At 41.4% G+C, this 23,699-nt stretch overlaps 1 protein-coding gene across 1 annotated transcript in view; it reads left to right on the plus strand.

Annotated features, from left to right (window-relative positions):
* Positions 1 to 23,699, plus strand: part of cfap46 (cilia and flagella associated protein 46) — a 169,761-nt gene that overhangs the window by 141,109 nt on the left and 4,953 nt on the right. The window contains exons 49-58 of the mRNA XM_080206034.1: positions 709 to 800; positions 1,841 to 2,005; positions 4,476 to 4,540; positions 6,181 to 6,241; positions 8,330 to 8,365; positions 9,294 to 9,396; positions 10,155 to 10,267; positions 12,351 to 12,432; positions 13,616 to 13,752; positions 17,817 to 17,930. Of these exons, the coding sequence (XP_080062160.1) occupies positions 709 to 800; positions 1,841 to 2,005; positions 4,476 to 4,540; positions 6,181 to 6,241; positions 8,330 to 8,365; positions 9,294 to 9,396; positions 10,155 to 10,267; positions 12,351 to 12,432; positions 13,616 to 13,752; positions 17,817 to 17,930 (968 nt within the window). The remainder of the gene's footprint in view (positions 1 to 708; positions 801 to 1,840; positions 2,006 to 4,475; positions 4,541 to 6,180; positions 6,242 to 8,329; positions 8,366 to 9,293; positions 9,397 to 10,154; positions 10,268 to 12,350; positions 12,433 to 13,615; positions 13,753 to 17,816; positions 17,931 to 23,699) is intronic.

Raw genomic sequence — 23,699 nt, forward strand, 5'->3', positions numbered from 1 at the left:
TTTCTTTCTCTCCTCCTCCTTCCCCCTCTCGTGCTCCTCCTTCCCCCTCTCGTGCTCCTCCTTCCCCCTCTCGTGCTCCTCCTTCCCCCTCTCGTGCTCCCCCTCTCGTGCTCCCCCGTCTTTTTTACTCTCATTATTGTAAAAACAGATTTATCTTTATAGCTGAATTAAGATCTATTCTTATGACTAGTTTGTGATACTGAATTGAATTTAAGTAACAGGAATCTTGCCAACTGGCCGGAGATCTGGTAGGAGCCCCATACCAACTGTCTTAAGGACATCTGCTGAATTAAGTGGCACATCATCACTTCACTGAACAGTGGTGGGTGGAGGGCATAAAATTCCACCCATTGTATTCTCAAGAGAGTATCTAGCAGAAAACCCTAAAAGCTGACTGGTAACTCAAACTTCCATTTGGAGACAAAATTCTTCCATCATTTATCTAACATCACAGAAGCCAAAGTGAAATCATTATGTAGATGATTTCAGAGAGCCCTATTAATATCTCTAGCACGCAGTGATTTGGAAGACTTGACAGCAGTTACCTTCCTGTTTGAAAACCAAAGGCAAACAATGACTAAACAGCAGATAGTCAAATACTTTTCTTAGGAAACCTATACTGACACCAATCAAGATAATCCACACTTCTCAGATATGTGGGAGGTGGTTATCTTCTGAAGACATGTTTTAATTATCTATGTTTTTCAGTCCACAGCCTTCTCCAGTAACAGGCACAGATTCAGGCAAATCAAAACCCAAAAAGAAAGAGGAAAAATCAGTGGGTGGAAAGTCAACTCCAGGTGTGTGGCAATTAACTAGGAAAGAATTTCACTGACAAGCTGTAAAATGATAAACCAGGGATTATACTGACTTCTAAATCCACTGTGCTTGCTGGTGTCTGTGCTACCAGACTGCATCTCCACTTTAAAGTTTTAGATGAGCTGTAATTTCCTGCAGTTAAACATTAAGAAGCCTTTAGGCCCCAGTATAAATCTTGTACCCTCACCACTGACTCCATCTTCCTACCATGTTCACATGTAAAACATGGATAAAAGAGTTGAATTCCGAACGTGAGCCCTTGACATCAAGACACCATTTGATCAAGAATTGCTGGGCAATGCTGTTCACAATCTCCATTTCTTTGTTGACCTTTGTTGAGCTGAGTTTCTAACCCCACGTTTTCTTTATGCTAAAAACCGCCTACATCCACTTCCATAACATTACCTTCTTCCACCCTAGCCCATCCCATGTGCATTCACCCCGTTGCCCCTTTCCAATCTAACAGTAATTCGTCCTTCAAGGAACAAATTAATTAGCATACCATTAACTTATTTTGTTAGGAGTCTGTTCAAACCCTGGAAAAGGGCAGCAATTTTACTTTCGGGCCACTGCCAATGGACCTCTCTGAATTATTGCAAAAAAAAACAGCATGGTTTCAGCAGTAGCTTTTCCTTAATTCCTATGAGTTTCCATTCAGTATCTTCCACTTTTAGACACAGCTACCATGAAGAGCACTTCATGTTGGAACATTGGAATTAGGAGCAGAAATAAGCAAATTCAGTGCTTCGAGACTGCTCCACTATTCAGTTGGATCATGGTGATCTCTCCCTGCTCTCACCTCCCCACAGTTAAACACCAAGACAATAGCAAAATATGCTGTAATGTATTTAAAATGTATGTTTGTACAAACTAAAGGTGCATTTGATGCTGGTTATTCTTGTTTTACTTGTTCAGGCACCTCAGAGACTTTCTCAATTGTTTAGGGTCACTATTCTTTCAATATTGTGTCACTGAAGTCATTGGGAAATTGATTTAATTATTCTTTACCGATCTTTCCCAGGCTCATCCCAAGATTTAGGAGCATTTGTAATCCTGCTAGCTGACAAACTATTATTGGAACTACCTTTGGAGGCAATGAGGGCCTTGCAGGAAGATGGAATCACCTCAGTGTCAAGAGATTTCTCACTGCAGTTTCTATACAATCGGCTACACAGAGATGAGTCAGGTAATATGTGAAAGTGCATGCTGATTAGTCTGAAGTTTTTTTAGTTTCCAAAAAATCAACAACTTGCGTTCATATAGTGCCTTTTTAAAACTGTCCCTAAGACCTTCACAGAGATGTGAGGAGAACTATTGCTGAGATTAAGAAGAAGCAGTTAGAAGGGGTGACCACAGTTTGATCAAAGAGGTGGGTTTTGGCAATGTTAAATGGGGATAGAAAAGTGCAGATGTTTAGGCAGCAAGGTTGCAAAATTCAGTTCCGTAGCATTGCTGGTGTTTTAGCACAATGAGTCTGCTTCCCATTGACTTCATGTCAATTGCTATGTTTGAAAGGGAATGTTTGAAAGGGAATGTTTGAGAAATGAGTTTATATAAAGGGAGAGATTAAGGGAGAAGAGGAGAGCCTTGCGCTCAGAATAGAGACAGTTTGGTGAAGTAAAACAGAGTTTGAAATCACCAGACATGAGGTGGGGGGTGTTTCTCCCAGCCAGCTGTGCTGCTGCTTTAGAAATTGGTGCTGAGCTACCTAATATATTAATATAATTTCAATCCTATTATGGTGCCCAGGACTGAAATCTCCGGGCCCGCTATCCTCTCCCTCCCCGTCAGAAGTGGTTCACTCCAGCAGTGCTCTCAAAAGCTCCTCGTTTATGGGGAGCTGGTGGCCTGACCCCACAGGAGTGAAGGGGGCAATTGAGGACCCCCCCCCCCCCCCCAGAGGGTCAGGGGGTGCTGAGGGATGCCCCCGGGCATTGCCACCTTAGCATTGCCACTTTGGCAGTACCAGCCTTGGCCCCCAAGCACTGCCCAGGGGGCAAAGTATCAATGCCCAGTTGCATCTTGCACAGCCCATCTGGCATGGAGCAGTGCAAAGGGAACAGGGACTAATGAGGCAAGGCCTCTGAGAGCAATCAGTGGGGGTTGTGGGCGGGGCGTGGTTGCGTCCTGTTGTCACTCTGTGGTCAGGTTCGGTGACAGAGGGACGGAGGGCAGCAATTGGGGCAGTCCATCAGAGTGGGGGTGCTGGATGGGGGCAGCTTGCTGTGGGGATTGGGGCAGCTTTTGGGGGGGGGGGGGGGTGTCAGGGCAGTCTGTTAGTGGGGGGGCGGTCGAAGCTGCAGGCAGTGGATGGGGGTCGGCACTGCGGGGGGGAAACAGGACAGCAGGTGAGGAGGGGGTGGAAGGATGGAGGGGATCAGTGGGGTGCGGGAGATTGAAACAGGCTGAGAGGGTGGGGGTGGGGGGGAGTCAGAGCTGGGCTCGGACATGTTCGGGGGGGGGGTCAGCTAACGGGCTGTGGGGGGTGGGGGGAAGGGTCGCACGACCGGCAATGTGAGATTGCGGTCACTGGCCAGCGATTGGTGACTGGCAGTCGGGGACCACTGCGCGTGTGTCGATCTTGGCACTGACAGATTGGCACATGCGCAGTTGCCCGCTCAGAGTTATACTGCCAGCCTCTCCAGCGGGAATAGGTCCCACCCACTGATTTTTGGAGAGAATCACGCCAGTGCACTATGCAGTACAGGGTCTGGGAGATTAATTTTGAAAATCCCGCTGAAGGAAACCAGCAGGATTTATTCTAGTTTTTACTTAGAAACTTAGATATTTTGGGAGGAATCCCAGCCAAAATGTCACTCTGCCATTTACTCCCATCAAATTTAACCCAGCACTACTGTGAAAGAAAGGATATTATTAAACTAGAAGGAGTGTAGAAAAGATTTACTAGGATACTATTGGGACTTGATTTGAATTATAAGGAGAGGCTGAATAGACTGGGACTTTTTTTCTTTGGAGCGTAGAAGGCTGAAGGGTGATTTTATAGAGGTCTACAAAATAATGAGGGGTACAGATCAGCTAGATAGTCAATATCTTTTCCCAAAGGTTGGGGAGTCTAAAACTGGAGAGCATGAGTTTCATGTGAGAGGGGAGAGATACAAAAGCGTCCAGAGGGGCAATTTTTTCCATACAGAGGGTGGTAAGTGTCCGGAACAAGCTGTCAGAGATGGTGATGAGGCAGGTACAATTTTGTCTTTTAAAATGCATTTAGACAGTTACATGGGTAAGATGGCTATAGAGGGATATGGGCCAAACGTGGGCAATTGGGATTAGCTTAGGGGTTTAAAAAAAGGGGCGGCATGGACAAGTTGAACTGAAGGGTTTGTTTCCATGCTGTAAACCTCTATAAATCTATGACTATGAATGACCTATATATTATTAAAGAAAATGGAAACCCTATGGCGTTGCTGCTGGCACCAGCCTTTTTAAAAGGACAGTTTTATTTAATATAAAGACTCAGAACTGCTGATGAGAGAGAAATCATTTAAAGACAAAGAGAATGTCCAAGGACTGAATTTGTTAACCTGAGTCATCAGATTGGACACCGCCATTCTACATGAACCAGCCTGGAACGCGTGCTTGAATCTCAATGAGACATTCTAATTTTTTAATGGGGATTCCTTTTCTTTTTGCAACAGAACGTGTAGTCAAGAAGGAAAAGAGTCCCAAAGCAAAAGGAGGTGAAAAGAAAAACATTAAAATGGTAACTTATTAATTACAAATAAGCATGTATCTCTTTTATTCTGTGAATATTCTGTAAGACATAATTTAGCATAATTGTCTAAGAAGAAAATATCTTTGAACAGTATTTTTGTCACATGACACCAAAATGGTCCAAAATGTCACAAATGGAATCTCATTGATGCTACTCCTTTGAAGCACGTTTTGATACAAATGCCCAATTCTACACAAACTAAAGACAGCAGGGTTGCACGATATTTGTGCTTGTGAACAGAGCATTTTTCTCCCTGCCTGAATTTTTCAGATGGCGAGGGCTTGGCCCCCACCATACGGAGAGTCTATTGGAATGCAGACATGCCAACTCCGACAGGACTGCTGCCATTTTACCCTCAAATTACCATTGATTGGTAGCAGGTGGGACTTCCATCTACACTTGTTTCATTGAAAACTCATTAAAAGTACCTTCTGCACCTATTGTTCCTGTGGATGTTTAGGTGATAGATATTTTCAATGTCAAAGGCATTGGTCATATAGTGTGGTACAGAATGACTACTATTTTATAGTAAAGGTGTATCTCACTCTGATTGTACAGCTTTAGCACTGGATCCTGTAAATGCCCCAAATGTTTTCTAAAAATGTTTTTTTTTTATCAGCTTATAATTGAAATTTCTAATGTCAGAAATAAGGTTTTAAACAAGATTAAAAACATTTTGGTCCTCAATTTTTTCCTAACATCGCAGTTACTTACATCCACTGAGTTGTCTGGCATCCTTAAATGATGAAGTTGAAGTCTTTATCTGTAGGCCCTAGCTTCTGCTAAAACTGTTGGCTGAGATGAGACCTTTTGCTGGATTTGTGCCACTGATCTGAATTTGGATTACGCAGGCTATGTGTGCATATCTTTTTTTTTAATGCTGCGGTTCTATAAAGGTACTAGTACAATTTTTTTTTATTGTGCTTTGAGCAATTCCTACTCAGCCGCCTTTTGTTCAAATAATTTTGAAATAAAGTAGAAAATTCAAAAATTTTCAAGTAAAATTTATAATAACACTTCTGAAAACACATTGAGAGGGTGTTTGTGAGGAAGTAAATGGGTGAGAGCAGCAGCAACGCATGAGACTTTTGAACTGTGGAGTTAAACCTACAGTGTGCATTTCCCCATACACTCTAAAAAAAATATCCAGGAACCTCAGGAACAATTTGGATGGACGTCCAGAAAGAATGGGATCAGGGCACTGTGTTGGAGGCCGTATAGAAACTTCAATAAGACATCTTCTGATCTACAAAAGCTCTGAGTGGGGTTCATCACTGCCGTTCTTCTTTTCTATCAATCCAGTGTACCCTAACTATACAATTCCAGGAATTGACTGAAGGTCTAAAAGTGGAAAATCCCAATTTAGAAAGTTCCTGACCTTGTAAGTTCCATGTCGTCTGAAGGTCAGGAAATTCAAAATCCATTTTCTAACCAAGCTTCCAACCATCATTACAATGCAGATTCCCCAAGATTTAGTCCCTGTTGTCTATTTTAAATCAAGAGATATAAACCCTAATCTGGTGAATAAAACTTGAAGCAAATTTTTAATTACTGGATGTTATGGAATGTAATAGTCCAAGTGACATTCATGATAGTTTGTGTATCACTTGTTTGCCTTTGAATTACAGATACCAATTAATCGTGTTTTACCACCAAGCTGTTTTCCAGTGAATACTCATAATTTCAAATGTATCCTTTCAATGATTAAGGAATCTTTCAAAGTATCAGTGCTAACCTGTTAAATAATTTATCTAATTTGATTAAAGGGATCAGCAAAATATGTTGTGGGAAAGTAACTAATATTATCACCAACAGTAAAAGACCTTTTTATCCTTTTATAAATCATGTTTTGAACATGTGTGTTGTCACAATAATATAATTGGAGTTTTAACGCAACTTTATTATGATGATCTTGATTATGGGGTCAGTCATTGCTAAGGTATAGACAAAAAGGCTGGAATTCTCCGGCCATTCACACCGGTGGGATTCTCCAGTCCCGCTGACAGTGCGCCCCTGCCCGTGGATTTTCTGCTGGCATGGGATGACATTAATGGGAATTCCCATTGACAGCAGCAGGATCAGAAAATCCCAATGCACACAAATAATGCACCACCTCTCGCCGTCAGGAAACATGCAGCCTTAAACCTACTGAGATAAGTAGTTCAATAATTTTTAAATATCAGTTTAGCATTTAGAATAGCTTGAACTATCAAAATAATCTCTTACAAATGTAAACAAAGTCAATTGAAATTGAAAAAGGTGGACATTTTTCTAGGCTACAGATGCCATATTTTCCATTTCAAAGCAAATTGTGTGTCAATGAACAAGGTGTAGCAAATGGTAAGTTTTCTTAAAACTTTTTGCAGCAGGACAATCTGTTTCAAAGTTAAAGATCCCTATACATGTAAATTTCAGTCCAAAACACAACAGGAGAATTTCCCAGCATTTGTTTCTATTGTTGTGCATGTGTTATGCTACTTTTTCTAATGGAAGATATACGCTAATGCATCACAACACTTGAACGATGCTGGTCAATGTAATGGTGAAATTACTTTTTCAAGACAGAGCCCTATAATAAATTACTGAATTACAGTGTTTCATTTAAATATCTAATGGTGATATTTGAAGTTGTTAAAACCTTTAAACTGACCCGTCAGCAGGCCAACCCCATCAGTTATGAAGTCTCCAATGAGATCGGTTTTTAGGGCTTCCAAAACCCACACCAGCACGCAAAAATAGTGGGGATAAGGAGGAGTTTGGAAATTCAGATATTCTCTCCGTCTCACAATGGCATCCCCAACTCCAGAAGAAGTGCATGCATGGTTGCAATCCAACCTTTCCCAACCCACAAAAAGGCCACAGAAAAATACCTTGGGATCAAAATGGCACTGAAAATTTTAAGAAAATGTGCCCAAATGTATTCCTGCTTCCTAACCTGGGCAAAAATCTGAGCCTTGGTCATTGTTTCGTTAATTAATGATGTTGCAGATTGCTTGGTCAAAATCCTAGCAATTGCTCCTTAATAGAAATGTGGGAGTACTTTCGGTAGTTCAAAGAGACTGAGATCCATTTTCTTGAGGACAATTCAGAACAATCAATAATTGCTGGCCTTGAATTAATCCCTTGACTTAATTAAAAAAAAAGTAGAACACACACATGCAGGTGAAAAATGATCAAAAGTCGGAATCCTGATTGATTTTGCTTTATTCTCTCGACACAGGAATGCTAACACCGACTGAGTTGAGTGAATTAATGATACTTTAAAGAAGTTGTACTTCTTCATCTCATAATAGTTTAATTAAAAGTGGTTTGCTTAACTCTCTTTCATGCCTTTCTTAAGATTTGACTTGGGCTGCACAGAAGTAGAATAATAATGAATTGAGTTGCTTCCTTTTTCTCAGTTGTTGGGATGTTGTAGATCAGAGTTACTTCTAATACTTTGGGTAAAGCAGATCCCATTTGCCCCTGAGCTTTGTAAAACAGCAATACAAAGAAGAATGAAAATGATTCCAGTATTGTTTCTTTTCCCCAATGACAATGATATAAATATTGGCATTTCAAATGGTATAATTACTGAAGTAACGTCAAACACTACACACACATTGTTAATAATGTGAACTTGTACAATGAAGCTGAGTGGTGGGTTGTTCATATCAGATATTCAAGAGCACAATGCCCATGACCTTGCCAGCAACACTAGATATGTGCTACTGGGTGATGGTCCAAATGGACCCACTTCTAAATTGTCTCCTGTTTAACCTTAATTGGACTGATCAGATATTGTCGATCCTTATGATGAAACTAGTGACTCAGGTAAGAGAATATAAATGTTCGTATTTTAATATTGCATATTAAGTTTTAAAGCTAATCATGAAGCACATATTCCATCACATTCCCTGTAATTTGATTTTCCTGCACAAGTATATTTAACAAAGCAGTGTATTGTATTAGCACTTGATGTCAATTGGTATTGCTTGTTTCTGTATGGTAAAGCACAGCTAAGGTTCTTAACTGTTAACTTGGCTTGTACATTTAAAGACTGCTCAGGTACTCTTTGGAACTAATATAACTATTTACTAGAATTGATTAAAGGTTAAGAATTTTGAGATAGTTCTTATTCCCTCAGGTTATTTGCAGATGTACATATTGAAGATGATTTAATTGGAATGTGATCACTTTTTATTCTAAATGCAATGCTGACTGAAATGTTAAGAATTGGTGCCAGACATGGGCCAGGATTTTCCAGTCTCCCCGCTACAGATTTTCCAATGGTGGAGGTTGCTCGCCATTGGCTGCTGACAAGATCTGCCAGTCCCGCTGAAGTCAATGGCCATTTGCATTGCTTGCTGGCCCCGCCACAAGGTTGGGGGGGTTACCAGTGGCGGAACTGCAAGATCCACAAAGACAATAAAAAATTAAAACAATTCACGTTGGCACAGTGCCACTGTTTGTTTAGGCTTGATGCAAATGCACCCTGTTACATTATTCAATTTAGCTTCATGAATTCTTCCAAAGCATTAGCAGTTATTGATTTTGTTTACAAATAGGTTTTTTTAAATCTTACCATACAAATACTCCAAACCCCACTTACAAAATCCATTGCATTGCATTTTCTACATAAAAGACTTGCATATCTGCACTAAACGAATTGAATCCTATTATCTGAAAATTATTAAATGCATTATGTGAAAAGCAGATAGAATTGAACTATGTTCAGCTAATTTGCTTGTGTTTGGTCTAGGAGTGTTCAGTCCTATGAATGTCATGACAGAAATCGTAGAAAAATATATGCTGCAGTTCACAGGACACTGGAATGGAATTATGGGCAGTGAGTATGTCCCAAGGTGTGTTGAATTTTTTAATGTTTTTGAATTTTGTCAAGATATATAATAATGAAGATAAAGGTTCCAAAGGAATACTGAATTATACCTTCCATTCTACCCAGTTGATGGTTACATAAATACCTCCCATTCTACCCAGTTGATTACATAAATTAGAATGTTTGTTATTTGCCTCTGCAGTTAATATTGCATTTGCTGTAACTTAAAAGTATATCTTTTTTGCAGCCATTATCACATAAAATTGAATCAACAATCCATAAAGAAGGAAAAAAAAGTTACATTTTTATAATATTTATGATTTGACAAATGTTTCATCACTGAAAGATGAAGAGTCCCTTCAGCGCAGAAGGAAACCCATCAAGTCTGCACCGACAACAATCCTACCCAGGCCCTATCCCCATAATCCCTGTATTTACCCTGCTAATCCCCCTGACACTGGCCATGCTAAATTACCGCTTGATCAACCTAACCCACATATCTTTGGATTGTGGGAGGAAACTGGACCACCTAGAGGAAACCCATGTAGACACAGGGAGAAGGCACAGACTTCACACAGACTGTGACTCAAGGCTCGAATTGAATCCAGGTCCCTGGCACTTTGAGGCAGCAGTGTTAGCCAATGTTCCACCACGTTGCCCACCATGCCGCCAATATTAATGTAATATTTGTGCTTTCTGAATTCCTCCTCACCTTGAATTTCCAAATTGCATATTTCCATCTTTAAATTAAATGATTAACTGTATGTCTATTTCCTTTCATAGTCATGCAAATTGGGAACAGATGATAGAAAGCAGCAGTGCATTTATCTTTTATGGAACGGAGCGTTTCCTTGCAAACTTGTTGCCATCAAAACTTATCAGCATGAATCTTCCAAGTATGTCTTATTGTGCAGTGTGATTTGAATTATTTAACAATCCTCTCATCAGTTGTAATACAAAATATCTGCAGGTCATATTTTTAAGTACGTCAAAGACTTGTTCTATTTAAGTCTTTTACAAAAATTCTGGTTGCATCAAGTGATTTTCTAATGGTTTTATAAGAAAGAAATTACAAAAATCTATCTTATGCCTGTTATTTTTAGTTCTGGTACCATTTGTCAGGTTCCATAATGCAGATGACACACACATTCTACGCAGAATGTCCAATCCCAAAGATGCACTTTGAGACAATGAACCATGTATTAAAGAAGTAAAACTTTTAATAAATTGATCTGAGGGAACTGTTTTGTTTCAAGTAAAATGTAAAAGGCTATCTGACTTGTTCTGGTTCTCCTGGATAGGTATTGTGCTGTTTAATATAGAACCAGAAATCTTTTTTTAATCATTTTGCTTGTAAATAAATTTGGAACAGTAGTTTAACCTGTACAAAATGGAATGACCAATTAAGTCAGCCAAGGTCTCAAGAGGAGGTTGTGTACAATAGTCTATCTACGCTTTTTGCTGAAAATGCCAGAAAACATTTCAGTCTCATCATTACTCAATGTGGCCAAGAAGTATTTGCATTTCACTACAGATTGTAAAAATGCTATACTTTTCCAGCATCCCAAGCTGCAGTGGTTTTGCCACTTTCCATTATATGTACATGATTTCATGTCACCAAACTCTTCCAGCCTTTTTGTCACCAACCATTAATTTTCAGATCTTTTTTGTCTTCAGCATTCATTCCATAATGACATTAAGCAAGCCATATGTTCAGGTTCAGGTCTTTTCATGACTTTCTCCGCAAGACCTCAGCAGCTGGAAATGGCCACTAGTGTAGAAATGAGCATTTGAGACATATTCTAATGCGAAGCAAGATCTTTCCTTTGATGCATTGGGTGAAATTTTGGACGTGGGAATGGCTTATAAGTAGGTGGGATGGTGACTTACTGGAACCCCACTGCCTTCCTGCCTCTGCCAGAGTTGTGTTCAGGGCAGGGTCAATCTTCCTGACCTGCTGACCTGTTTCGGCCGTTCATCACTGCTGAAGGGCATCATCCTGCCACTTCTGGTATTAATCTTCAGGGTGGTGGCGGCAGGGGGGCATAAATTGAAAGCACTTAGTGCCTGATTGAAGGACAGAATACCAGAATGTCTGAAAATGAGAGAATTCCACTCCATGTCTGCGGATTTTTTACTGTCCGTATGCCAGAGGCAGAGAATTGTTGAAAAGACTCAATCAGCAGCAGAACAATTATCCACCAATATCTTTAAAGCGCTTCATACTGAAACCAGAAAGACCATCGAACATAGTCTGGCTCCATCCCCATCATCAATATCTGAGAATCCTACCACTTGAGTTTTTATTAGACTTGAGAATAATCCCTTCATTTATTCTTGTACATTTGAACCTGAGTGCATGTTCGTGTGCATGAAAGTTAGAATATTTGAATTATTTTTCTTAGACGAGGTTAAATACAATAAAAACCATTCTCTTTTCATTTCAAACCACTCATGAAAACCTGTCTGTTTGTGTCTTTCACTGTTACAGCACATAAATACTCACACACTCAGTGAATTGGTAAACATATTCTTTAAAAAAAAAACCTGGTGTTGCCAAACAAGGAATGGAAAAGGAGGGAACCGATTTCACCCCTCCGCCTGATCCGTACAACATCTTTTCCATTTCTAGATTAGAATTTAGGCTGGCTGAAGCTGTAAAGTTCAGTACTGGTAGAGACTTTTATTGGTAATACGAGAAAATTAAAAAGCTAACAGCTTGGAAATTAAAACCTCTCAATGTTAATGCATCAAATAATGTTTACAACCTTTTTATAGTTTAACTTTTTAAGTGTTATAAGTTTTTAGTTTTATTTATTAATACCACAAGTAGGCTTACATTAACACTGCAATGAAGTCACTGTGGAAATTCCCTAAATTCCCTATAGCCACACTCAGGCATCTGTTCAGGTACACTGAGGGAGAATTTAGCATGGTCAATGCACCTAACCTGTTATTCTGTTACTTCTACTTATCCAGATTGCCAGTTGGTGATTCTTCTAGACCTGGCTCAAACCTGTCAAAGTTTTCGACGGCAGTCAGTGCTGGATAGACGAAAAAGGTACTGCTTAATCCATTCAAAGATTTCACACAGTAAAAAAGCTGTCTACGCTCCTGAAACATGACTAAAATTTAATTAATATATTTAATTAGGATGTTTTATGCATTGGCTTATTTTTTAATTCAATCTACTGAGACTATGTGCATTTGTTCCCCTTTAGAAACACTGCACCAATTAATTAAACTAGTAGTTGCAGTTAGAATTTCAGTCAGGCAACCCTATTTACACCAGCTGGCTGAAACCTGACTTCTTCTATTTAATGCAGAGTAAGAGCACAATAAATGGGAGTAGAAGGGCACAGTGGTTACACTGCTGCCTCACGGCACCAGGAACCCAGGTTCAATTCTGGCCTTAGGTCACTGTGTGAGTTTGCACATACTCCCTGTGTCTACATGGGCTCTGTCTAGATGCTTTGATTTCCTCTTGCAGTGATCCAATGATGCACAGGTTAGGTTGATTGGTCACGCCAAATTGCCTCTTAGTGTCCCAAGATGTGTAGGTTAGGGCAATGGCAGAGTAAAAATATGGGGTTAAGTGGAAAGGGACTGGATATGATGCTCTGTTGGAGAATCATTGCAGAAACAATGGGCTGAATGGCCTCCTGCACTGTAGGGATTCTATGATTGATTCTATGAGTGTACCATTCAGCCCTTTGCACCTGCTTCATCATCCTATATGATTGTGGCTGATCTTTTAGCTTATTTTTCTGCTCACTTCCCCAATCCATTGATTCCCTGAGATACCAAAAATCTTTTGATCGCAATCTTGAATGTCCACAAACCACCTCGACAAGCTCGCCATAACCCGCACCCGGTTTTCCAGATAGGATCTTTTAATGATGTCAGATGGATTGCAGGTCACAAGCTTAGTACAGACAGATCCTGTAAAACCTTTTAGAAAATTGCCAGAAGCTGTTAAGTTATGAAGCAATTAAGGGGACAGAGCACTGCTAAAACCTTCATGGAATGAATGGTTGACTTCCCTGCTGAGGCAGCAGGAGTTACTATTGTCAATGATGAAGTGGAGGATATTGAGGTAATTTCCTAATTACATTATAAACTGCTTTAATATTCTGCAATAACATCACAAAGATTGCCACCAGAGCATCGCCCAACAAATTGTGTAAAGTTTCGTTATGTAATTTTTTAAAATTAAATTTCATTTTTCTTTTGTGTTTTCATAGTGCAATGCAGATGTCAACAGAGGGGCAAATGGATGCAACAATAATTCTGAGCCTAACTGGAGTTCGTTCCATTATGATTAACCAGTGGCATAGTACACTTCAAGACAATAGCAGAAAGTTTAAGAAATTGTCAAAAAGTAAGGCTTCAATATTCTATGAGTGCCTGATATTCTTTTTAGCAAAGCTGGGATTCTGCTTCCATATTGAACTCTATAAAGATGTCTTTCCTAATGTCCGCTTTAATTCCTTTTGATATTATCTTAATATCTTATTACCATATTTCCAACCATATAACACTTTTGGATTTTGAACAGCCCTTGTCTGGTCTTGTCAGTACTTTTAACTCTAGTAAGTAAGATCCAGCAAGTTGAGTGCTTATGCCCTGGCATTTTAACCCTGAAAAACGTTTTGCATGGGTGGATCACTAGGTTTATGTGAAACCCAAGAGCATCAGAATGTTTGAAATGGAGTCCAGTTTAATTTGATGGGGAAGTTTCCCACCAACACATAAGCACAGGAGGAAATTGTAGTATCTTTTAAAGAAAAGGCTTGCAGATCACAAAAAAATACTCCTCACTTGCCTGGATTGGCACAGCTCCAACAACATTCCAGAAACTTGACACCATCCAGGACACATGGTGCACTTAATTGGCACCTCATCCACAAACATCTACTCCCTCCACCACCAATGACCAGTATCAGCAGTGTGTGCTATCTACAAGATGGACTGCAACAATTCACCAAAGATCCTTGGATAGCATCTTCCAAATCCACGACCACTTACATCTAGAAGGATAAGAGCAGCAGATACTTGGAAACACCACCACCTGCAAGTTTCCCTCCAAGCAACATCCTGATTTGGAAATATATTGCCATTTCTCCACAGTTGCTGGATCAAAATCCTGGAACTCCCTCCCTAATAGCATTGTAGGTCAACCCATAGAACACAGACTGCAGTGAATCAAGAAGGCAGCTCACCACCACCTTCTCAAGGACATGGGATGGGCAATAAACGCTGGCCAGCCAGTGATGCCTTTGTGCCACGAATTAATGTAAAAAAAAAACAAGGGTTTTACTGGAAAGAAGTTTACTCAACAGGCTTTCGGATACGCTGCCCATTTGTCTGTGCAAAGAGCCAATGACATTATCAGCAAGTCACATGATAGTTCCCTTAACGTGACCATGTTCCAATCCTAAGTACACAACACTTTCCAGCCCCCTCACATCAGAGGTTCCTGCAGTGAAATACAGTATAACCTTAACAATCTAAATTCTCAATATGAACAGTTAATAAACATTTCAGAGGATGTTGATTTCTGGGTAGCTGTCAGCGAACCTCGAATTTTTCATGTTGACTCCAACCTCTGCTGTTCGTTAGTTAGTTTGAACATTGTTTATGTTTATCTTCACCAGAGTTGACGCAGTGTTGGGAGGTTGACTCAGTGTTGGCCTTCTCCAATTGTTTCTGACTTTGTCTGGTTCTCAGATATGTCCAGATCTTCATTTAGCACAATTTGCTGGAGGACTCGAGATTGATCCTGTCTCTGACAAACTGATTCTGGTTGTCAAAGTTTCCAGCTCTTCACCGTACTACATCAGCTTGAGTTTGTACGGTGTAGGGGACTGGTCCTTTTTGTGCTAAGGCAAGGCAGGCATCCACTTTTTACTCATATCAGTTCCTTACCAGTACTTATCGACCTTAATGAAGAACCCGTGTTTAGCCCTGTTCCCAAGTTGTATAACCTGACCTTGCTGTTTCTTCTCTATAGTATCTCGTCTTAGGCAGTTTAAGCAAATCAGATGCTGTATGTAATTGATGTTTTAAATTGAACAATACTGACAAACTTTGGGGTGTTGAATGTGTCGTATTCCTGTGTGTCATCAGGAATTGGCTTAATCGTTTCAACAATGAACCTTGCTCTTGACTTACCGTCAATGAATGTTCCATCATTGAAACGAACCGTTCTGCCAGCTAATTTGTGGCAGGATGATAAGGAGCGGATCGGATGTGTTGAATCCCGTTCTTCTTGAAATAGTTTGTGAATTCTTGCGAAATGAACTGTGGCCCATTGTCATTAACAAGTTATTCAGGATAACTGAATCTTGCAAAAATCTTACCAGGTTTTTCTATTGTTCTCTCTGAAGACATTGGTGGGATTCTCTGGACTCGGCAGACAGCCCACAGAAATCCCGATGCCCCGCAAAATGGGGCATCAGCCAAAAATCAGGATTCCTGACAGGCAATATGATAATCGGGATTCATCCCACCCAGCTAGCTGGCCCTGCTGTGGTTTCTGCCCATGCTGGGGGGGCAATCTGATAATTATGCAAATCCACTAATTGTAAGACAATTAGCGGGTTTGATGGCTCATTCACCAGCTCCCACCGTCATGCACTCAGTCCTCCCCGGTGGGATCTGCACCAGGCAGGCTTTGATGTTGCTAATCACAAACAGAGACATGACGTCCTGAACCTTTAGAGTACAGGGGAGCACCACCAATCCCTCAGAAAAGAGGGGCATCCTTCCCCCGCCAATCAAATCATGGGTCAACCACCGCCCTGCCCTCCTCACACCATGCAGGCATGACAGTGACCCAACCCCCTCCTCAGCACCCTCTCCCTTCAGACTCCCCCCTCGCTCCCCATCAGTCCCCCTTCCCCTTTGGACCCTCCCCCCCCAAGTTCAGCGCATATCCCCCTTAGACTCCCACTCGGGCTCAGTCACTCACGTTAATGGGCTTGAGCTCTGCTGTCTTGACCAGCCACTCTAATTCTGCCTCCACTTTAGGCCTAACTGTGGGCTAGTCTTTAAACATCTTGCTTGAGCTGGCTGAGATCTCCTTCATGTTTCCCAGCTCCCCATTGAAGAGAATGGCACGTTTCTTCAGAATCTTCGATAGACCCTCTTTGGAGTCTGACATGAGATTCCCTTCTGTGCAATTTAATCTGACCTTTTCCAGGCGTTCTTCCTGTTAATGCTGGCGAGTTTCCTTTAACAATGTGCAGTCTGTGGCCTGCCATTCAACTGCACATTTACATTGGTACAACAGTGGAACCACTTTTTCAGTACAGGTTTTTGCAAAATTAGGTTTAACTTAGCAGTTCTTCTGTCCCACCCAGTTAAAACTGTGTTGGAGTTGAATAATAAATTACGTTTACAAATAAAATGCCTGCCTTTTTCCAGCCGTTGCTCTTGTGGCAGCTTTCAAGTGGGTGTGCACAAAGAGTAGCTTAACTTACCCAGTGAGTATATTGAGTTAAAATCAGAATCAATGTTTCTTTTTCTCTACAAGTGTTACAACTTCCCTTAAGTTTCACTCAGAGGAGATTTAACTGTTTAGCTGAGTAATCTAGCACATTTGATCTCAGCTTCTGTCTCCCGTAGATTTAAAGAAAATATCATGGGCATGTTCCTATGTGTGCTAGGGAACCTACAAGATGGGTTTGCCTAAGTTAATTCTGGAAGCTTGCCAAGAGTCATAGAATCCCTACAGTGCAGAAGAGGCCATTCAGCCCATTGGGTCTGCACCAACTCTCTGACAGAGCATCTTACCCAGGCCCTCTACTCCTCCCTACCCCTATAACTCCACACATTTCCCATAGATAATCCCTCTAACATAAACCTCTTGGGACACTAAGGGGCAATTTAGCATGTCCAATCCATTTAATCTACACATATTTGGACTTTGGGAGGAAACCAGAGCATCTGGAGGAAACCCAGGCAGATGTGCAGACTCTGCATGGACAGTCACCAAGGCTGGAATTGAACCCAGTTCTCTGAAGCTGTGAGGCAGCAGTGCTAATTGCTGAGCCATAGTGCCCCAAAAAGTCTTTATCAATTTTAGTAAAACGAATAACATTACATTTGGGAGAACGTACTTCATTATCTTCATTCAGTGGGTGACTTTGAGGCCATGCTGGCATTGTATGATAAAAAGGCATATTAAATCACTCACCATTACATTGGTCTATATTTAGTCGAAGTGTATACATGAATGCCAAGGATGTCATTTTCCAGGGTCGTGTATTATTCTGAACACATTAACTACATTTAATGCTTCACTGGCTTTATTGCACCAATTATAAACATACTAAAGTAAGGTTTTATGAAACCATGTTGATTACAGAGTTTGTACTTAGACTTGTTAATTTAGATTCACTGAATAAACACTGAACTATTGATGATGATATTTCCCTTTAGATTTGTTGGAACTTGGCAAGACTACTGGCCAAGCAATTTTTGAAATAATCAAATCTGGAACAGAAAATGCTTCTGCAAATGATAAAAATGTGTCTAAGAGTCCAGACACTTCAGGTATGTACATATATATCACACTTGAAATACTTCATTAACCTGTCCAGCAACTCTGATAGATATCCTTACTTTCTGGAACCAGTGAGTACAGAAATAAAAGGGTAGTGTTGTTGAATGTGAGGATGAAGAGTTGGGGGGGATTTTAGATTCCTGGAGCATTGAAGCCAGTTTCAAGAGAGATCGACCCTGAATAAGTTGGACAGGTTGCACTTCCACAATTCATAGAATCATAGTACTCCTACAGTGCAGAAGGAGGCCATTTGGCCCATCGAGTCTGCACTGACCACAATCCCCCCTAGGCTCTAACCCCATAACCACATGCATTTACCCTAGCTAGTCCCTCTGACACTAAGGGGCAATTTAGCATGGCCAATCTACCTAACCCATCTTTGGACTGTCAAAGGAAACCCACACAGACACAGGGAGAATGTGCAGACTCTGCACAGACTGTGACCCAAGCTGAGAATTGAACATGGGTTCCTGGCGCTGTGAGGCCGCGGTGCCAACCACTGTACCACTGTGCTGTTCTACCACCATTATTATGCTGGGGAGATTTCTTAGTGCAACCCTGAGGAAGCTTTAAACTGTCTTACCAGGCAGTTGGAAACTTGGTTGTAGATTCAGAAGGGGGAGAAGTAAACTGGAACCAAGGCCAAAAATTAGGGAATGAACAAGGAAGCGGGAGGAAGCAATGCTTAGAAATAGACAAGAAGGAAGTTGTTCAGTGATTACTGGTAAATACTTCAAGGGAAGGAGTCTTGTGAATAAGGTAGCTGAACTGAAAGCACAGACGAACAGTATGATTTATAGTTTGGTTATTAGTGTCACAAGTAGACTTGCGTTACCACTGCAGAGAAGTTACTGTGAAAATCCCCTAGTTGCCACACCCTGGCGTCTGGGTATATTGAGGGAGAATTTAGCATGGCCAATGTACTTAACCAGCATGTCTTTTGGACTACGCGAGGAAATCAGAACACTCAGAGGAAATCCACACAGACAAAGGAAGAACATGCAGACTCTGCACAGACTGTGACCCAAACGCAGAATTGAGCCCAGGTCCCTGGCACTGTGAGGCAGCAGTGCTAGGCACAGTGCCACCATGCGATATCATAACTATTGCTGAAACAAAGGAGAGGAGTAGCAACTTAATATTGAAGGGGATGAAAATGGAGAGTGGCTTGCCCTTTGTAAAGATTATCACAGGTAGGATGTTACATTGGAAGGGCATCTAATGAGGCCGTATGGAGAAAACAGGGGCAGCTGTACTACTGAAGTACACTATAGACCCTAAACCAGTCAGAGGGAAATAGAAGAGCAAATATATAGGGAAATTGTTGAGAATCACAGAAACTATAAAGCAGTATGACTGGGAACTACTCATTTGAATTTTTGTATTATTAGTTGGGAGAAAATCAGTTTGAAAGATTTGGAGGATGCATAATTCTTAAAATACATTGAGAACTTCCTAAGCCAGTATGTAATGAGCCCCCCAAAAAAAGGAATAGTTCTGGATGTGGTTTTAAGTAATGAAGCTGAGCAAGTGATCAATGAGAGAATATTTTAGAGATGACAATTTTAATACAATTTGATCTATGGTTACGGATAAAGATAGACCAAGAGAAACAGTTTTAAATTGGGAAAAGATCATTTTTTTAAGCTGAGCTGTCATTTGGTAAAACTGAACTCATATAAGTGCATTTTGAAGCAATTCGGAGAAGTTTCACTCAACTGATTCCTGGAATGAAGAGATTATTCTATGAGGGATGATTGTACAATTTATGCTATTATGCATTGGAATTCCAAAAAATGAGACGTGACCTTATTGAAAGGTGTCAGATCCTGGAGGGATTTTTTTTCTTATTCATTCATGGGACGTGGGTGTCGCTGGCTGGCTAGCATTCATTGCCCATCCCTAGTTGCCCTTGAGAAAGTGGTGGTGAGCTGCCTTTTTGAATCCCTGCAGTCCATGTTCTGTGTGTTGACCCACAATGTTGTTAGGGAGGCAATTCCAGAATTTTGACCCAGCGATTGCAAAGGAACAGCGATATATTTCCAAGTCAGGATGGTGAGTGGTTTGAATGGGAACTTGCAGGTGGTGATGTTCCCATTTATCTGTTCCCCTGTCTTTCTAGATGGAAATGGTTGTGGGTTTGGAAGGTGCAGTCTAAGGGTCATTAGTGAATTGGTGCGTGCATCTTGTAGATAGTATACACTACTGCAACTGAGCATTGGTGATGGGGAGATAGAATGTTTGTAGATGTGGTACCAATCAAGCGGGCTGTTTTGTCCTGGATGGTGTCAAGTTTCTTGAGTGTTGTTGGACTTGCATCCAGACAAGTGGGGATCTCCATCACACCCTGACTTGTGCCTTATAGATGGTGGATCGGCTTTGAGGAGGCTGGAAGTGAGTGACTTTCCACAGTATTCCTAGCCTCTGACCTGCTGTTATAGACACAGTGTTTATGTGGTGAGTCCAGTTGAGTTTCTGGTCAATGATAATCCCAAGGATGTTGACAGTGAGGGATTCAGTGATGGTTACACCATTCAATGTCAAGGGGCAGTGGATAGAGTCTTGGTGATGGTCATTGCCTGCCACTTGTCAGCCCAAGCCTGGATATTGTCATGATCTTGTTGCATTTGGGCATGGACTGCTTCAGTATCTGAGGAGTCACAAATGGTGCTGAACATTGTGCAATCATTGACGAACAGCCCCACTTCTGACTTTGAAGGAGGGAAGGTCTTTGATGAAGTAGCTGAAGATTGTTGGGCCTGTGACACTATCTTGAGGCACTCCTACTGAGATATCCTGGACCCTCCACAACCACAACCATCTTACTATGTACCAGATATAACTTGAACCTATAGAGAGTTTGCCCCCCGATATCCATTGATTCTAGTTTGCTAGGGCTCCTTGATGCCATATTCGATCGATTGTGACCTTGATGTCAAGGACTATCACTCTCACCTCCCTTCCGGAATTCAGCTGTTTTGTCCATGTTTGAACCAAGGCTGTAATGAGGTCAGGAGCTGAGTGATTCTGGCGAAACCCAAATTGGACATCACTGAGCAGGTTATTGCTGAGCAACTGCTGCTTGGTAGCACTGTTAATGACCTCTTCCATCACTCTACTGATGATCAAGAGTAGATTGATGGGACAATAATTGGTCGAGTTGGATTTGTCCTTTTTGTGTACAGGACATACCTGGACAATTTTTCACATTGTTGGATAGATGCCAGTGTCGTAACTGTATCAGAAGAGCTTGGCTTGGGGAGCAGCAAGTTCTGGAGCACAAGCCTTCAGTACAATTGCTGGAGTGTTATTAGGGCCCATTGCCTTTGCAGTATCCAGTGCTGCCAACCATTTCTTGATATCACCAATCAACTTGGCTGGAGACTGGCATCTGAGATGCTGGGGACCACTGGAGGAGGCCAAAATGGATCATCCACTCGGCACTTCTGGCTGAAGCTTGCTGCGAATACTTCAGCCTTATCTTTTGCACTGACGAGCTGGGGCTCCTCCATCATTGAGAATGGGGATATTTGTGGAGCCTCCTCCTCCAGTGAGTAGTTTAATTGTCCACCACCATTCATGACTGGATGTGGAAGGACTGCAGAGCTTAGATCTGATCTGTTGGTTGTGGGATCGCTTAGCTCTGTCTATCACTTGCTGTTTTTGCCATTTGGCATGTAAGTAGCCCTGTTTTGTAGCTTCACCAGGTTGACACCTTATTTTTAGGTATGCCTGGTGCTGCTCCTGGCATTCCCTCCTGCATTCTCCATTGAACCAGAGTTGTTCCCCTGATTTGATGATAATGGTTGAGTGGGGGATATGCTGGGCCATGAAGTTGCAGGTTGTGCTGGAGTACAATTCCGCAACTGTTGATGGCCCACAGCACCTCTTGAGTTGCTAGATCGGTTTGAAGTCTGACCCATTTAGCGCGGTGATAGTGCCACACAACACGATGCAGGTTATTCTCAATGTGAAGGCAGGACTTCGGCTCCACAAGGACTGTGCAGTGGTCACTATCTGCAGCCAGCAGATTGGCAAGGATGAGATCAAGGATGTTATTTTCTCTTGTTTGTTCCTTCACCACCTGCTGCAGACCCAGTCTAGTAGTTACACCTTTTAGGACCTGAGCATCTCGATCAGTATTGCAGCTGCTGAGCCACTCTTGGTGGTGGACATTGAAATCCCGCACCCAGAGCACATTTTGCACCCTTGCCACCCTCAGTGCTTCCTCCAAGTGCTGTTCAACATGAAGGAATACTGATTCATCAGCCAAAGGAGGACAGTACTTGGTAACCAGTAAGAGGTTTCCTTGTCTGTGTTTAACCTGAAACCATGAGACTTCATGGGATCCAGAGTCTATGTTAAGTTTTCCCAGTGTAAAACTCCCTCCTGACTGTATACCATTGTGCCGCCACCTCTGCTGGGTCTGTCCTGCCGGTGGGGCAAGACATATCCAGGAATGGTAATGATGGTTTCTGTAAAGTATGATTCCCATCAGACAGTACAAATTATTATTTAGAATGGCATAAATTAATTAAGGACAATCACCATGGATGTTATAATAAGATCATGTCTGACTAATTTGATTGAATTTTTCAAGGAGATAATGAGGACCGATTTGGGTAACACATTTGATGCAATCTGCATGAATTTTAGCAAGGTCCCATATAGCAGACTGGTTAGAAACTTTAAAACTCTACACAAAAGTGATAAGTTTGATCCAAATGGTTAGCACTACTGCTTCACAGCACCAGGGACTTGGGTCCAATTCCCGGCTTGGATCACTGTCTGTGTGGAGTTTGCACGTTCTCCCCGTGCCTGCATGGGTTTCCTCCGGGTGCTCAAATTTCCTCCCACGTTCTGAAAGATGTGCCGGTTAGGTGCATTGACCCAAACAGGCGCTGGACTGTGGCAACTAGGGGATTTTCAAAGTAACTTTATTATAGTGTTAATGTAAACCTTACTTGTCACTAATAAACAAACTTCACTTTAAATTGGTCCAGTGACGGGAAGCAAAGGCTAGTGATCATTGGGTGGTTCTTGTGACCAGAAGGCTGTCTGCAGTGGGGTCCGACAGGGCTCCATACTGGGTCTGTTGCTGTCCATGGTATTTGGACTTAAATATAGGGGTAATGATTAAGAGGTTTGTGGAAGAAAACTGGCTGTGTGGTTGATAGTGAGGAAGAAAACTGTTGAATGCAGGGAGATGTCAATGGATTGGTGAAGTGGGCAATGGAATTCAAGTTCAAAGAGTGAGATGATGCATTTAAGTAAGACAAAGAAATACACAATAATACAGCTAAGTTACACGTGATATTTTCCTTTATTGGGCAAGTAGCAAAGAGGAAGGTTATGCTAGAATTGTAGAAAATACAAGGTGGACCCAAGTATATATTAATAGACATTGTGTTGCAGAAGGATACAGAGGAGATTTATGAGAATGTGGCCAGGACTGGAGAATCTAAGCAAGAGAAAAGATTGGAATGGCTAGTGTTACCTGCTCTGGAACAAGAACACTGAGGGGAGAATCAATTAGGGTGAATAAAATTGTAAGAGGACTAGTTGGAGTGGATCGGATGGATCTATTTCCATTAGCAAAAAAGATCAATAATCAGGAACTATGGGGAGTCTGGAACTGACTGCCTGCACAAGTGATAAAGTCAGAGAGTGGTCATTATATTTAAAATGAACACTTGGGCATGCACTTGATGTGTCATAGCCTGCAGGGCTTTGAACAAAAAGCAGGAACATGGGATTAA

Source organism: Carcharhinus amblyrhynchos, chromosome 17 (genome assembly GCF_965287045.1).
Source record: "Carcharhinus amblyrhynchos chromosome 17, sCarAmb.v2.hapA, whole genome shotgun sequence".
NCBI lineage: Eukaryota > Metazoa > Chordata > Chondrichthyes > Carcharhiniformes > Carcharhinidae > Carcharhinus > Carcharhinus amblyrhynchos.